This window comes from Sphaerodactylus townsendi, linkage group LG01 (assembly GCF_021028975.2).
Source record: "Sphaerodactylus townsendi isolate TG3544 linkage group LG01, MPM_Stown_v2.3, whole genome shotgun sequence".
NCBI lineage: Eukaryota > Metazoa > Chordata > Lepidosauria > Squamata > Sphaerodactylidae > Sphaerodactylus > Sphaerodactylus townsendi.
In genome coordinates this window covers 179,463,660-179,479,623 of record NC_059425.1, presented here as the reverse complement: position 1 = coordinate 179,479,623, position 15,964 = coordinate 179,463,660, and the positions used below count along the sequence as shown (strand labels likewise).

The window sequence follows — 15,964 nt, the reverse complement described above, 5'->3', positions numbered from 1 at the left end:
GGTGGTGGGATTCAAACAGTGGCTAGATATATATTTTGCTAGTTCTGGTAGAAAATCTTAACGCAAATCTTCTCGGTCTGGTAAAGCATGACTTCTCAACACAAATTCCTTCTGTCTTAACTTCAGGCTACTTAATTTTACCGCCTGGCATTGTATTTCTTTTTGATTAACTTCCATTTTTGTTTCCATTTTTGGAAAACTTTAACCAAACCTTTAATCTGTTTTTCAGTTCTGCTAAATCTTGCATCCATCTATCAACTTAATCTTATTCTTCATTTCTACTATATCTTTCTGTACAGATGCAAACATAGATTCAATTCTCAGGATCTGGTCTGATGGAACTAGCATAGCTGGGTCCGAAACATCTCTTGTTTTGCATTCTGAATCAACCATCCTTCTCCTCCTTTTCTCTCGTTTTCCAGCTATATTAAAATCAAGTCTTTTTACTCTGGGTGGTTTATGAGTCTGGGTGAATTATAACTCCTTTTTTCAAGTAAACTTCTTAAGTTTTGATTTGTTTAAATTGTGGGAAAGCATTACAGCAATACGGCACTAACAGATCTTTAAACAAAGTCTTTTACTCCAACACGGCGAATTTATGATGCCGTTCGTAAAACAGGCACAGAACTCGGTTGTACTTATCTGTTTGTAAGAAGTAAATTCTTGCTGGATGAAGTATGTGATAGGCAAGACTCCGTTTTTTTCATTTCTCGTCTTTTTCAGCATCACTTACAGCTTTAAATAAGTTTTTTTTTAAAAAAAAACCCTGCTTCTTGTCCCATTGCCAAGAGGATGTAAAGCAGGCTCCGATTGGTAAAAGTCCCAGGCCCCTTCTACACATGCAGAATAATGCACTTTCAATCAACATTCACAATTGTTTGCAAGTGGATTTTGCTATTCCGCACAGCTGCAAAGTGCATTGGAAGTGGATCAAAAGTGCATTATTCTCCATGTGCGGAAGGGGCCCCAAGGCTTCTGGTTTTCATCCAGTGCCTCTCACCCCTCCATTCCCTTCTCTGCAGAGCACAATGCCTTTCTCTCAAATAGCAGCTTTTACTCTCTCACACACACACAAAGCCTTTATTGGCATCATACAGTAAAACATTTTGTAACCAGAAACATTTTACAACCGGAATAACATAGTTACAGCTCAAAGAACCATCATTTAATATAAAAATCTCCCTTAGCAGATGTACTAGAGATGGGATCCAGCAGGTTCTCACAGGTTCCCGAGAGTAGGTTACTAATTATTTGTGTGTGGCGAGAGGGGGTTACTAATTGGTGATTTTGCCACGTGATTTTTGCCTTAGTTACACCCTCCTCTCAGTAGCGCGCAGAACTTGAAGCAGTCTAGCAGGAGGTGCACTGGTGTGCGTGGCAGCCTGCGCCTGCGTGCATTCGTTTCCCGCCCAAGGACCGGCGTAGCAGCTGCGTCCTTGCCACAGCCCTGCCCCCAGAATGCCCGGCCACGCCCCAGCCCCATTGGCGCTACGCCACAGTTTGAATCCCACCACCATGGGAACCTGTTACTAAAATTTTTGGATCCCACCACTGAGATGTACCAATTATATCCAACAGAAACTTGATAACTAATTCAGAAAAATCCTGATTTGATCCATCCAGGAAATACTTTATCCTTTGATCATCTGTCCTATCCACATTAAAAGATGTAAACAATGGTTGATACTTATACTTTTACTCAAGGGAGCTACAATTGCTCAGATACATCACCTGAGCGAAAAGGAGGCAACAGGGTCATCTGTCCCACAGGAGAGAAGCAGCCATCGTGGTTCCGCAAACCGGAATTGGAAGCCTCCACTGAATGGAGTTACAACACCTTTTTTGTGGCGTAAGTCCCAAGCCTGGGCCGCCGGCATGATGGCAGCAATGGCTGAGAGTGAGCTGACTAATGTTATCTCCTTCCCAGTCACGCTCCTGGACCACCCGTTATGCTGGCAGTGGTGGGAGCACAGTGACACTGATTCCACATCCAGCGCCATGTCCTGCCACCAGGTAGGGCTACGGTGGCCACGTGCTGGTAGATTCGGCCCTCCACCGAAACAAATCCGCCAGTGCGACTACACCCCATTCTTGCTGGTTGATCCCTCTCCACTCTCCTCAGGGCTGAAGCATCAGAGAGAGCTGAGCCCTTTTCTTTGAGTCCTTTTCATGGCATGTACACAGAGGTGGGATCCAGCAGGTTCTCACCAGTTCCCAAGAGTGGGTTACTAATTATTTGTGTGTGCCGAGAAGGGGTTACTAATTGGGTCTGCTTTTCCGTTAGAAATTCCATTAGGTCCAAAAATCATAACGTCCTGTTGTTTCCTATGTGGCTGGTTAGCGAAGGTAGAAAACGGGATAATTCTCCCTGTTGGGCTGTTTTAAAAACATCTTTTAGAAATATGGTAAAGTTCCTTGTTTAAGGAAAGTATCCTTCTTTTGATTTCTAGAAACAAAATTAAGTATTTGAAAGTATGAAGTATTTGACAGGCAGGCAATTAGAGGAGAGTATTGTCGAAGGCTTTCACGGCCGGAATCACTTGGGTGCTTTGTGGTTTCCGGGCTGTATGGCCGTGTTCTAGCAGCAATCTCTCCTGACGTTTCGCCTGCATCTGTGGCTGGCATCTTCAGATCCTCTGAAGATGCCAGCCACAGATGCAGGCAAAACGTCAGGAGAGAATGCTGCTAGAACATGGCCATACAGCCCGGAAACCACAAAGCACCCAAATTAGAGGAGAAGTAGCTGTTTCTGTTGGCAGTAGACGATAGGACTTGCTATAATGAGTTTAAATTATGGACAGAAAGATACCAGCTGGAAATTAGGAACTTTTTTTTTACAGTAAGAGTTTTTTACAGTAACAGAGAAATTACTAATGCCCCGCCCCCAGAATTCCTGGCCACTCCCCCGTTGTGCCCCGCCTAGCCCCATTGGCACTACGCCACTGTTTGAATCCCACCACCATGGGAACCTGTTACTAAAATTTTTGGATCCCACCACTGCATGTACACGCTTGCCCATCTCTGAGCAGCAGCCATCCCTTTGTCTCCAGAAAAAAATCAGATTTATTTAGCTATTTCCTCTTTCTTAGGGGGAAAAAGCCTGTGGTTTGCTGCTGCTGCTGTTTTTTTGTCCCAGAACCGTCAATACACTTTGTAGCTATTTTCCACAGACCCTTCTCTGTCAACACATTGCACCAGCAAATTTACACCAGGAAAGATTTACTTGTTCTCGCCATTGAGAAAAAAGGCAAAAAGAGATTTAAGAGGGGAAATGGAAACCTTGCATCGTGTTATTTTTTGACTAATAATAGAAAGACAACACTAAACTGGCCGGTCTGATGTCTGTTTATACCTTAAGTAGTGGGGCCAGGATCTTAACTTTAGGCGCTGCTTCTGCAGGCAGCAGGAAACCAGATAAGAATCTCCAAGCTGACCCGGCTCCTAACTACCGCTGTCTTTTTCACAGGAAAAAGCAGTTGTAAGCCAGTGTTTAAGGAAACACAGGGGCACTTACTAGCTACTTAAAAATGCAGTTTACACAACCCCTTGATCTCTTGCCAATAAACACTGGGCGTAGTTTGTCCTTTTTTGTTTGTTTATAACCTTTATTGAATAACAAAAATTCAAACCAAATATCAGATTCCTGTTTATATCCATACAAACTAACAAATAAAACACTACTTACATACATTGACACTTTCACTTACCATAGACTTCCAACCTTTATCCAAACTGTTTTGACTGTTTTATTGGCTTTAGATGTTGTATCATGAATGGGGTGGGGGGGGAGGAATGTAGTGGAATTAGGTTGTACTGGGTTTCCCTCCCATTCTGATCTTTATTATTTTTGGTAGTGTTTATCTTATCATTGTCAAGTTTATTGAGCTAGTGTTAGGTATAGTTCGTTTTCAGCTTAGTTTAGGTTTAGTTTAGTGATATGATATTGTATTTAGATTAGTCACTAGGCTTGGCTTTTTGGACCAACATGGCTGTAGATTATTTGGGGGTTCGTTCTTAGGTCATTGTGTATTCTGTAGTTACGCTACAAAAGGGGAAAGCTGCCATCTATGCTTATTATGGTTGTTTATGCTGATTATGTTTGTTATTCTGAATATTGCTGCTTTATAACTTATGATGTTACAATTACTGATGTTCTTGTTTGTAAGGCTATGTTTATTGTTGTTTATAATGATATGTTATAATCAGTGGTGGGATCCAAAAAAAATTAATAACAGGTTCCGATGGTAGTGGGATTCAAACAGTGCTGCCGCCACACATACGCACCTCCAGTCCCTATTGGGCAGGGAGGTTGCTTTAGTAACCCCTTCTCGGCACTCAGAAAAAAATAGTAACCACTTCTAGAGAAGTGGTGAGAGCTGGTTGGATCCCACCTCTGGTTATAATGCTATGCTTATTGATTCTATGTTTGCTGATGCTATGTTTATTGATGTTATGACTACTGATGTTTGTCATTATGCAGTTGTGGTTCACCGCCCTGAGCCCTTCGGGGGAGGGCGGTATATAAATCTAATAATACAATACAATAGAATAGAGGTGGCCAACCTATGGTGCTCCAGATGTTCATGGACTACAATTCCAATCATGCTAGCAGGGGCTGATGGGAATTGTAGTCCATGAACATCTGGAGCACCATAGGTTGGCCACCCCTGCGAATACAATAATGCAATACAATACACTTACGCTTTTTGCAGAGAAGATTCTCTGGACATGTTCTGTGCCAGCAAGTTGGTGGCCAAACTGAAGACTTCTTCTGCCCATTCCTAAATAGAAGGCAAGAAACCACGTGTCACTCTGTGCATCTGAATTAAGCATAAGCCAGATCTAGTACCCTTCAAGGGGACGTTCCAGGAAAGCAGTTGCATGCACATCCAATGGTGGGAACATTTTCTGGGGGGAAAACCCAAGGAAAAAACCATTGATAGTAACCGTAGTAGTAGTAAAAATTTGTATGTGGCCAAAGGCCCTCATAATATAGAAAAGAAAGAGGGGAAAAGAGAAAGGAAAAAACAAGATTTAGGATTGAAATATATATGTTAAAATACAATCTCTGATAAAACATTTTCAACCACTCAGGCCTCTTCCACACATGCAGAATAATGGACTTTCAATCCACTTTCAATGCACATTGCGACTGGGTTTTACTGTGCAGAATAACAAAATCCACTTTCAAACAACTGTGAAAGTGGATTGAAAGTGAATTATTCTGCATGTGCGGAAGGAGCCTCAAGAGCAGGTGCATTCTTTATTGCTCTTTAGCTCGAATCTTCCTTGCTGCTAGCACGAACAGAGCTACTTGTAGGACACATGCAGCTCAGCCTCAGACTGCAAGTTTATCAGTTCATCAAAATCTAAGGTAAGATCACCTGGGATTATCTTAACAATGAACTTGTTCCTGGGCTCTGCAGAAAGTGGACAATTTTTAAAAGTCTTTAAGGAGATTCGTGACAACAGGATTCCCCTTTTTGCAAAGATGGTATGATGGAATTTGAAAATATTGCCCAGTAAGAACAGCCAATTGCGTTGTTTGGTGCCCCTTCCACATCACTGGTGTTAAGAGCACGGTGCGCCCCACGATCTGGAAAACTGCACAAAATTTTTTGTAGTCTTACAGCAACAGAGACAGCATGTCGTTTTGGCAAGTGAGAGATGCAGGGGACAACTCTGCCATCCCGTTTCTCCCCAAGGCCTTTTATTGACAGTTTACAAGAGGAAAAACAAACAAGGCAGGTAGGGGGTTGCAGCTCCTGGATACAAGACAATGAACAGAGCAAAGGGCACAGGGGGATTTGGGCAGGGGATTTGGAAGTTGCACGTACACATTGGAGCCAGGAGGTCTTGCAACCTCAGGAGTTTCTCCAAAACCACATTTTGGAAGGAGTGGTCAGTCGGAGGAGTGTGGAATACCCTTTTCCAGCAGTGTGCCCCAGTAGTCGAGCATCTCCCAGGCACTCATGCCCTCCAACAAATTTTGGGCCCTGTGTTTGGTGGCAGATATTCAGTTCCTCTGAATCTGCTCCAGAGGCAGTGAATGGCAGCATTGGCGGTGGCAGCCCCATGATAGGGGTGAACATGGAGGGCTTTTAATTGGCAGCCCCCCTTGTGGTATCACGGCCCGCTTTGGGGTTTCTCATTTGGGGGGTTGGCATCACCTCCCAATGTCAAAACCACAACGTGGGAAGTCGTGGTGTGGAAGGGGCAACTGTAAACACCATCCTGAGGTTACATGCAGAGAAGTTTACCAGATACAATGCGCTAGGAATAGCCTTTTTTGATGGTTTTAAACCATGGACCAAATTTCAACTGGGAAATTATGGAACTGTCAATCATTGCATCCTCGTGGGGGTCCCAGGCTCATAAGTCAGTATCATCTCCCGTGTCTTTCATCAAATCACCTGGAATGGTTCAGTGCCAGAGAACAAACCCAAAAATGATGGTAACGCAAAACTGTCCAGGATGTAATGTATTTTATTTACTTTTGTGAGCTGAGTGGCAGGATGAAGAAAATCAAAGGCCTGACCTTATACTGCAGGACCAGCCTAAATGAGGGCAACTCAGAATGTTTTTTTTAAATAACCATGTTCATACTTATGCAGTGCTTTTGAAAATTCTAAGCTCCTATCATTACGTGTTCCCAACAATCCTGCAAAATAGACCGGTATTACTATCCACATTCCATAGACTGGTGCACTTTTATAAGATCACTAGTGTGCCCGACCACGCGTTGCTGTGGCTTCAGTCTGGTGAAGTGGAAAAGAAAGAAAAGGGAAAGTGAACGGTTTGAACATGTGTCATTGAACAATGCTTGCAAGGGAGGTGATGGGCAAGGGGCCCTTTGCTCCCCTCCCTCTCTCCCATTCCTTTGCATGGCATCCCGCCCCCTCCCTCCCTAAAGTTCCCCTTCCTCTGTTTTGGTGGGTGGCCCATGTCCAGATGGCGGACCTGTTCCTTTCATTCCATTCCCTTGCAGGCGAAGTGTGTTGCTGTTGACGTCCATCAGATGGCGCTGTTGTGGAACCATACCATGGTTCCAACAGTCATAGGTGTGGCAGGTACACAATACCTCTCACAGTTTGACTGAAACACACCCCTAAGAGATGTGTGTATGAAAGGTTATCCGTTTCTACTTGGCTTTCAGTTCCTATGTGTGTGTGATTGGGGGGGAGAACTGGGAGGAACGTAGCTTGTTATCATGGTTTACCTTGGCCAGTGTGGTACATGAGCTGGGTAAGTAGCTTAAAACATGCTGGGAGGCATGAGCTATGTTGTGTTCAAATTTCAGAGCGTTTGGTCCAGCAAAACCCCAGACCCTCCCTCACCTTCCCCTTCCTCTGCTAGGGTGGGCGGGCCATGTCCAGATGCCGAGGCCATCCCTTTCACTCCAGATGGCAGCGTTTTTCAAAGAAGGCATGGTTTCCCTTGTATCAGAGGGTGTTGCTTTGATGGCCAGCAGATGGCACTATTGCGGAACAGACCTGTGGTTCCAACTGTCACAGTTGTGGCATGTACACAATAACTGGCACAGTTGTGACATGTACACAACAGGAGGTGTGGAAACAGTATGGAAACCTGGCCGCACGCGAATGCTAAGTTGTGTGAAAATTTCAAAGCAATCGGTCCAGTAGTTTGAAAGATTACCTGTCAGCAGAAAACGCACGGATAGATTTTTATATATATAGATGACGTGAGGGAACGTCCTAATTCATAGGCTTGGTCTCTTGGCTCCCTACTAACACAATTATTAAATGACACAGTTTTAGGTTTCAGCTTCCCTCGAGTGAGGCAGGTAATGAATACATCAAACACCACCTACTTTATTCATATTGAGTAACACAGTGGCTTCCATAAGAAGACACATCAAAGCGAGATAACTTCACAACATTTTTACAACAAACATACACCTATCCCAACAATGTGGAGACAATGGAATTGATTCTCTTTTTCTCTCTCTCTACCTGGCAGAAATACTGCACATTTCAAAGAATCACATTTTCCACATTTTGAGGGGGGAAAACCGTAATTGCTTGTTGATCCCAAGCAGTGTGCATGAGAAATTTAAATGTTCAGGAAGCACAAAAAATCAAATCATTCGAGAACCTAAGATGGGGGGAGCAAAAAAATCTGTCATCTGTTCAGCTAATGAGGGATTTTTTTTTAAAAAAAAAGAAGCTAATATTACAAAATGCTGACGGACAGGGCTTTGCTTTGGATAATCAAGAATGAAGTGTATCCATTTGGACACCATGAACTCCAAACCACCTGTACAATCCCTTTCAAGTTGCAGCAATCACGGATTTCAATTGGAAGTTCCCACGCTCTGGAGGATGAAACAGAGCTAAACCCATCAGCCCTCCGCAGGTCATATGAATTCATTTTCCACCTCTCTCTTTCCCTCCCCACCTTTCTCCACCTCTGCTGACAAGAAGGAAACTCTCTCTGTCATTCAGCCTTGCAACCCTGGAAGTTCCCTCCCCACATTCCATCTTTCTCAGACCTCTTGCCGAGCTGTTATTTTACTTTTTCCCTCTCCAAACCTCACACCAAAATATGATTTAGGCCATCACTCTGAAGGGACCTGAAGTGAGCTACATCATAGTGTCCTCAACATGAACAATACATGATACTGCCGTCAACCCTGAAAGATACTGCCGTCAACCCTGAAAGATACTGCCGTCACCCCTGAATTTCGCAACTGACAGGAATCGGTGGCTCAGTTCAGAACCTTCATACGGTTCTACGCCCAACCATTTGAAAATCTATTTGCACGTCAAGGGGTGTCTAGCTTCCTGTTCCCGCATTTACACTTGTGAGTCTCCCTCAGTCCCTTTGGTATTTCAGACTCAAATTAGCTGGCGCCAATCTCAGTGCAGACTCTTGTCAACTGTTTCGTGATCTCAGACTGTTTCAAGTGTTCATTTCCACTTGGACAGTGTTCAGCCTTCCCTTTCTCATCATAGTTTTATCTGCAGTTACATCTGTACAAACCGTGGTATCTCTGGAGAAGTGCCTCAGAGCCACTTCACATATTTTCCAGACAAGATGCTCATGTTTTCAAAAAAAAGGGGAGGAAAAATAGAACAGGCATGTTCCTTATATCTTGTTTTTTGCCTCATCTTAAAGCAAAAGAAAGGTGATTAAACATCATTGCTGATGGGTGCCTTTATCAAAGTCCCAACGGGAAAAAAGCAAAAAGAAAGGAAGAGAGAGAGAAAAGAAGGCCGAAGTGACCATCTTTGGTGATACAAGAAGAAGAAGAAAAGTTTGGATTTATATCCCCCCTTTCTCTCCTGTAGGAGACTCAAAGGAGCTTACAATCTCCTTGCCCTTCCCCCCTCACAACAAACACCCTGTGAAGTAGGTGGGGCTGAGAGAGCTCTGAGAAGCTGTGACTAGCCCAAGATCACCCAGCTGGCGTGTGTGGGAGTCCACAGGCCCAGGCTAATCTGAATTCCCCAGATAAGCCTCCACAGCTCAGGCGGCAGAGCGGGGAATCAAACCCAGTTCCTCCAGATTAGATACACGAGCTCTTAACCTCCTACGCCACTGCTGACAGACTCCAGCTGGATAAAGTAAGATAGATGGCATACATTACAATCAACTCCAACTTATACCCAAGTTGATAGAACAGTCCGAGGCCCTTTCCGCACAGCAAATATACAGTGGGTTTCAGCCGGGATAAATGAATCAGGCATGGCCCCGGGCTGTTCGCATGGCTAGCTGTCCTATGATCAGCGAGCGAATTGGCCGGGGTGCGCACCTTTGCATGGAGGCACGTATTTTTTTAATCTATCTCCCACCGATGCATAGTTGAACCCCCACAGCCATGCTGTCTGACGTTACAACCCTTTGCACCTGTGTATCACAAAAAAAAAAGAAAGAAAAGCATGGCTGGAAAAAGTGTCTCCCTGCCGAGCCGTTCACTCGGAACCGGCTGCGACCCGGGATTTTTAAAAAGTCTCGCAGATAGTGCGATTCTTGAATTTCCTGCTTTGGGGGAAATAACACAGGGCAGACTCGCTTTAGGGGTGGGATCCGTGTGAAGTTCCTCCCCAAAAGGGGTTTTTTTTGCCATTGTTATCCCATGTTTATTGGCCTGTGCGGAAAGGGCCTGAGTTTCTTCTGCCAGGTTTGTCATGAGAGACAACTCTAACTTGTATCCTCTTCCAGCCATCTTCAGACAGTTGCTTAAACATTGCCTATCCTTCATACTGAAGGACAACAGGTATATTTACAATATATAATCCTGTTAAGCAGAGTAACGAGCAGAAATGTGGATTGTGTGGCATGTTAAATTAGAATAGTTGTCACTCAAAAGATCAGCCATTTTACTCAGAAGTTCATAAACACAAGGAGAACTTTAACTGAGAACAATAGACAAAGTATATACACTGTTTGTACACCGCCCAGAGCCCTTAGGGGGTGGGCGGGTTATTAAGTTGAATGAATGAACGAACAAACAAACAAACAAACAAACAAACAAATAAATAAATAAAATATCAACAAAGTGTCACATATATATCGTTAAATTCACGGTTCATCATTTGTTACAGGGCCACTACCCACTTACCTCACTAAACTGCAACGCCGCTGCGACCCCGCAATGAAAAGCCTCCGTGGCTTCTGACCACGGAGACATTTGTTCCCCACACGTTTGCAATTCTTGAAATAACGCGGGCAGCAAAGAGCGGGAGTTCCGTTGCAATGAGGGGAATGGAGCGCTCCGATTGGCCGTCGAACGTGTGCGTCATGAGTTACGAGAAAGTGGCGGCCAGCCGAGGGCGGGTCTCCAGTGTGATTGGCTGGGAAGAAGTTGTTTATGATAGGTTCGCACGAGCGTGAGTGCGAGCGTCATCAAAGAGGCGCGGACAGCCCTCTGTTAAGACGTCGGTCCATGCTGGCGTCAGCAGTAAATCGTTGGCTCGCGCTTTCTGTGGAGACACGTCATCAGCAGTGTTTGGAAGTGAAAGCAGAAGCCAGCTCACACGCGCCGCCTCTTGTACTTCCTCATTAAACAAGCGCCGACATTTTTTCCATTTGCTCGGCACGGGCCTTGAACAAGTTGAGGCGTGAAGGCGTGACTTCGACTGGATGTCGACCGATGTCACGATCATCACTACTGGCTGCCGCTTTTAGACGGGGACACCCCCACTTAACAAGATGGTGCTCCCTGTTCCCTGATTGGCCGTGAGCGGCGCGTCACAGCGAATCAGCCGCACGCAAACAGCCGAGGTTCCCCACAACCCCGCGGCACCCGCGGTTTTTTTTTTTAAAGTTGCTCTTTTTAGCGGAGCTAATTTGCCGCGCAGCCAGGAGGCGGGAGAGAGGTAAATCCCTGGCAGCCGCGCAGTGAGCGCCGGAGATGTGGGGAGCGTCCAGGACCCCCGTGGCTTTTAAAGAGGTGACCCCGCGGCTTATGGTGAGTGGATAGTGACCCACAGTTTGTTTGTGATAGTAAGCTTATACAGTATCTTTAGTCAAAAAGCACATTTACATAGCATTGGTTAGCAGTGCACAGAGAAACCTCTTTTCTCTCAGTCAGGGAACAACAGAACGACCAACGGTTTTTTAACTGTCACCTTTAGAATGTTCGTGCAGCTTCCCAGAATTCCCTGCTGCTTGTGCTGTGGCTGCATGCTGGAGCAGCAGTGGCGTAGTGGCTAAGAGCAGTGGCTAAGAGCAGGTGCACTCTGATCTAGAGGAATCAGGTTTGATTCCCAGCTCTGCCGCTTGAGTTGCGGAGGCTTATCTGGGGAATTCAGATTAGCCTGTACACTCCCACACATGCCAGCTGGGTGACCTTGGGCTAGTCACAGCTTCTCAGAGCTCTCTCAGCCCCACCTACCTCACAGGGTGCTTGTTGTAAGGGGGGAAGGGCAAGGAGATTGTAAGCCCCTTTGCATCTCCTACAGGAGAGAAAGGGGGGATATAAATCCAAACTCTTCTTCTTCTTCTGCATGCAAACAAGGCTGAAAATTCCAACACATTCAACCATTACTGGATTGGTTTGACAGAGAAGGTCAAACTTGCCCTAGGGGTCCCTAGCAGCATCACTGGTTCACTTGAACTTGGTTCGGTATTGACAGCTACCAGTAACATCTCTTGGTCCCACTTTGCTCTTTACATTCGGCATGCCTTTGGAGACTGGACGGCCATAGAGCTACACTGTCCAGGGAGGAGGATCCTTCCAACTTCTTCTGGCAACGCTAGAATTTAGTAAAATAGCTTACACACAGACAACTTTATGTAAAGCAAGAGCATTATGGAACCACCCAGTGGTAAAATTCTGCTGCCCACAGAACACAGACTTGCACAGCTGTACAACACCATGAACTATAATAACTGGAAAGGGGGCCAGTTCTGTTGAATAATGTGGAACATGGCTGCCGACCACCACTTTCAACTGGCCAGCCTGAATGCCACTTGAATGTCATCTGGACTGGGGCAGAGCGGCCTGGAGAGATGCCCGGTTAACGCAAAAACCAACTAATCATCTCAAAATGCTGACCTCATACGGGTCACTGACTGTGAGCCAACACAATTTTCTCACACATTACCCAACAAAAATGAGCTATGATTACTCTGGCACAGTTCCTCCACAGATGAGGATTAGTTAGCAGTTCACCTGGAAGGGGTAAGAAAAACTTCACTCGGACACTTCAGAAGCCTAGTCTACAGATGCTGCAGAAACAAGGACAGTCTAGGATGTGTGGGGCGTCCTCCTCTGCGTCAAAATTCTCTGCAGCTAAAAACTATCACCTGCCTAGTCAAGGAAGGTACTTAGTCAAGCGGGACTAATTTCTTACTTTCAAGGAAGTGCTTTAGGCAAGGGAACATTCAGAAAGGTGATCCTGTATAAATGTAACAACTTAAGAAGAAGAAGAAGAGTTTGGATTTATATCTCCCCTTTCTTTCCTATAGGGCAGTGGTGGTGAACCTATGGCATGGGTGCCAGAGATGGCACTCATAGCCCTCTCTATGGGCACGCGTGCACAGAGTTCGTCATGTGATAATAGTGTAATTATTTCAGGGAGATTATTAGCATTAAACCTAAGACCTAGTTTTGGGGAAGCAGTGTAGGTAACCCTGTTAAGCGCTATTAAACCCTACTGATTTTCATGGGAAGAACGAAAGTGTGATCCTTTACCTGGGAGTAAGCTCGGTTGCTGGCAGTGGGGTTTGCTTCTGAGTAAACCCTACTAGGGTCATGATTCACCCGTTCGAAGCATTACACAGTTGCTTCAAACCAAAGCCACCGACTACCACCAAGCTTACTGCCGAGTGATGTGTGCCTTGGAGCCAACTGTTTTTTCTATACTAAAACCTCAGTATTCAGGTTTAATTGCTATGTTGGCACTTTGTGATAAATAAGTGGGTTTTGGGTTGCAGTTTGGGCACTCAATCTCGAAAAGGTTCGCCATCACTGCTATAGGGGACTCAAAGGGACTTATAATCTCCTTGCCCTTCCCCCCTCACAACAAACACCCTGTGAGGTAGGTGGGGCTGAGAGGGCTCAGAAGAGCTGTGACTAGCCCAAGGTCACCCAGCTGGCGTGTGTGGGAGTGTACAGGCTAATCTGAATTCCCCAGAGAAGCCTCCACAGCTCAGGCGGCAGAGTGGGGAATCAAACACAGTTCCTCCAGATCAGAATGCACCTGCTCTTAACCTCCTACGCCACTGCTGCTCCAGAAGTCCTGCTGGATCAAACCAGTGAGGGTCCATCTAGCCCAGCGTCCTGTCTTATGCAGTTCCCAGTCAGTTCATCTGAAGGCCCAACAACAGGGCACAGTGGCCAACACCTTCCCCTGATGAGAACATAAGAAGAGCCCTCCTGAATTGAACCAGCGAGGGTCCATCATTCTAGCCCAGGGGTAGGGAACCTGCGGCTCTCCAGATGTTCAGGAACTACAATTCCCATCAGCCCCTACCAGCATGGCCAATTGGCCATGCTGACAGAGGATGATGGGAATTGTAGTTCCTGAACATCTGGAGAGCCGCAGGTTCCCTACCCCTGTTCTAGCCCAACATCCTAATTCACACAGTGGTCAACCAGTTCTTCTGGAGGTCCAACAACAGGGCACAGAGGCCGAGGCCTTCATAAGAACATCAGAAGAGCCCTGCTGAATTGGACCAATGAGGGTCCATCTAGCCCAGGGGTAGGGAACCTGCGGCTCTCCAGATGTTCAGGAACTACAATTCCCATCAGCCTCTGTCAGCATGGCTAATTGGCCATGCTGGTAGGGGCTGATGGGAATTGTAGTTCCTGAACATCTGGAGAGCCGCAGGTTCCCTACCCCTGCCTACCCCTGATCTAGCCCAGCATCCTATCTGACAGGGGCCAACAAGTTCCTCTGGAGGGCCACCAACATGGTAGAGAGGCCACTGTTTTCACCTAATCTTGCCTCCTCCCAAGGGTACTTTTCATTCAAAGAGAGACTGTCTAATCTAGGTTGATTCCCCACTGGCAGGTTTGACCTAGGTTCAACTTAGGTTTGACTTAGGTATTCCCCACAGCCGCTGAGTTCAACATGGTTCCGTCCCAGCTTCACCCCCTCAAACTGTCAAATTCCGACTCCATCAGGGAGGTACAACTTTTTCAGCGAACCTAGGTCGAACTCAGATCAAAGCCGGTAAAGTGGGGAATCATTGAGGAACTGTTCCCTCCGGTCAGCCAATCACAGTTCAGTGTTTTGGGCATGCTCAGAACGAAAGACTCGCGGCGGGGAAAAGCACGCCCTTTTTAAAAAATCCTTCTCGTATATGAACCAATGGCCATATATATAAACAGCACACGTTTACACGCTGCTTTTAGCTACATACAGCACTGATTTGTGGCTATGTTGCCATTATGTAAAAAAAACCAGACACACGTTCACTTTCCCATGGTAACACGACAGCCAATCAGGAACAAAGAGCAGAAGAGGCGCTGAGGTGATCCCGCCCTCTGAGCTCAGCTCTGGTGGGATGAACTCGGCTGCTGTGGGGAGTAACAATGGAGTCAACCTAGGTCAGTTGCTTTTCAGGGAACCGGGTCGAATCTAGTCAACTCTGCAGTGGGGAATCAACCCATATCTGCTTTGGCAGAAGACTTCCTGCTAGCAGCCTGCTGCCTCCACTGCCCCTTGCTAAGGAGCTAGTGAATGAGGTGGACACTGGAATTTCCTGAAGGATTTTGACAAATAACTACAGTGCGGCCCTGATGCATTAATGTCACTTCCAGATTATGCTGGAAGTGAAAGTAAAACATCTGGGAAGCACTGTAATATTTGCCCCAAATACGAGTATTGGTTGAAGAATCCCTCTGATATGTTACCATCGCGTCTGGTTTGGACAGGAAATGATGTCACAATGCTAAAGGGTGGCGGGTAGGTAGGCTCCTAAACTGCCCCCCAAACGTTCCTGCCAGCTGCTAGCCTCAAGTTTGCAATCTTGCTACCACTTCCCTTTGCCGCATACAAAGACAGAATGAGGGGAGGCGGCACTTCCTAGAGGCAAATGCATCTCTCCTCTAGAAATACAAAGCTAGAAATACAAAATGAAGAGCTAAGATGATTAAGATGCATCTTTTCCCTCCCAGTGTAGGTGGTCAGACCCCTCCACCACTAGAGGGCGTCATGGTTTTGGGACTCCATTTTGAGTGTCAAAGTATGAGTGGGAAGGTAGCTGGCAGTTGTACTTTTCCAATAACCTAAGCTATGCCTGGCTGCACAAAAGGAGTCCATTTTTTCTCTCCAATATGAGAAAATCAGCACTCCCGAGCTGACCTTTGCTTATTCTAATTTACAGCTAACACTGATCGACATCCATCAGAGCCATCTCCCGCTGGGATCTACATCTAACACAGTGGTTCTCTTTCATCCAGCTGGTCCATCATACCTCTCTTCTCTTTTGTTTGTACCCTGGAAAAGCAGAGAACTGTTCATCTCTGGCTTACTTGCCACATTACCTC

The 15,964-nt window shown here is 45.8% G+C and overlaps 1 protein-coding gene across 2 annotated transcripts in view; it reads right to left on the bottom strand.

Annotated features, from left to right (window-relative positions):
• The window catches only part of LOC125435056 (1-phosphatidylinositol 4,5-bisphosphate phosphodiesterase beta-1), a 678,436-nt gene that overhangs the window by 274,018 nt on the left and 388,454 nt on the right, over positions 1-15,964 (bottom strand). For both annotated transcript variants that reach the window (XM_048501078.1, XM_048501071.1), the window contains one exon: positions 4,702-4,781. In XM_048501078.1, coding sequence (XP_048357035.1) covers positions 4,702-4,781 — 80 coding nt within the window. The remainder of the gene's footprint in view (positions 1-4,701; positions 4,782-15,964) is intronic.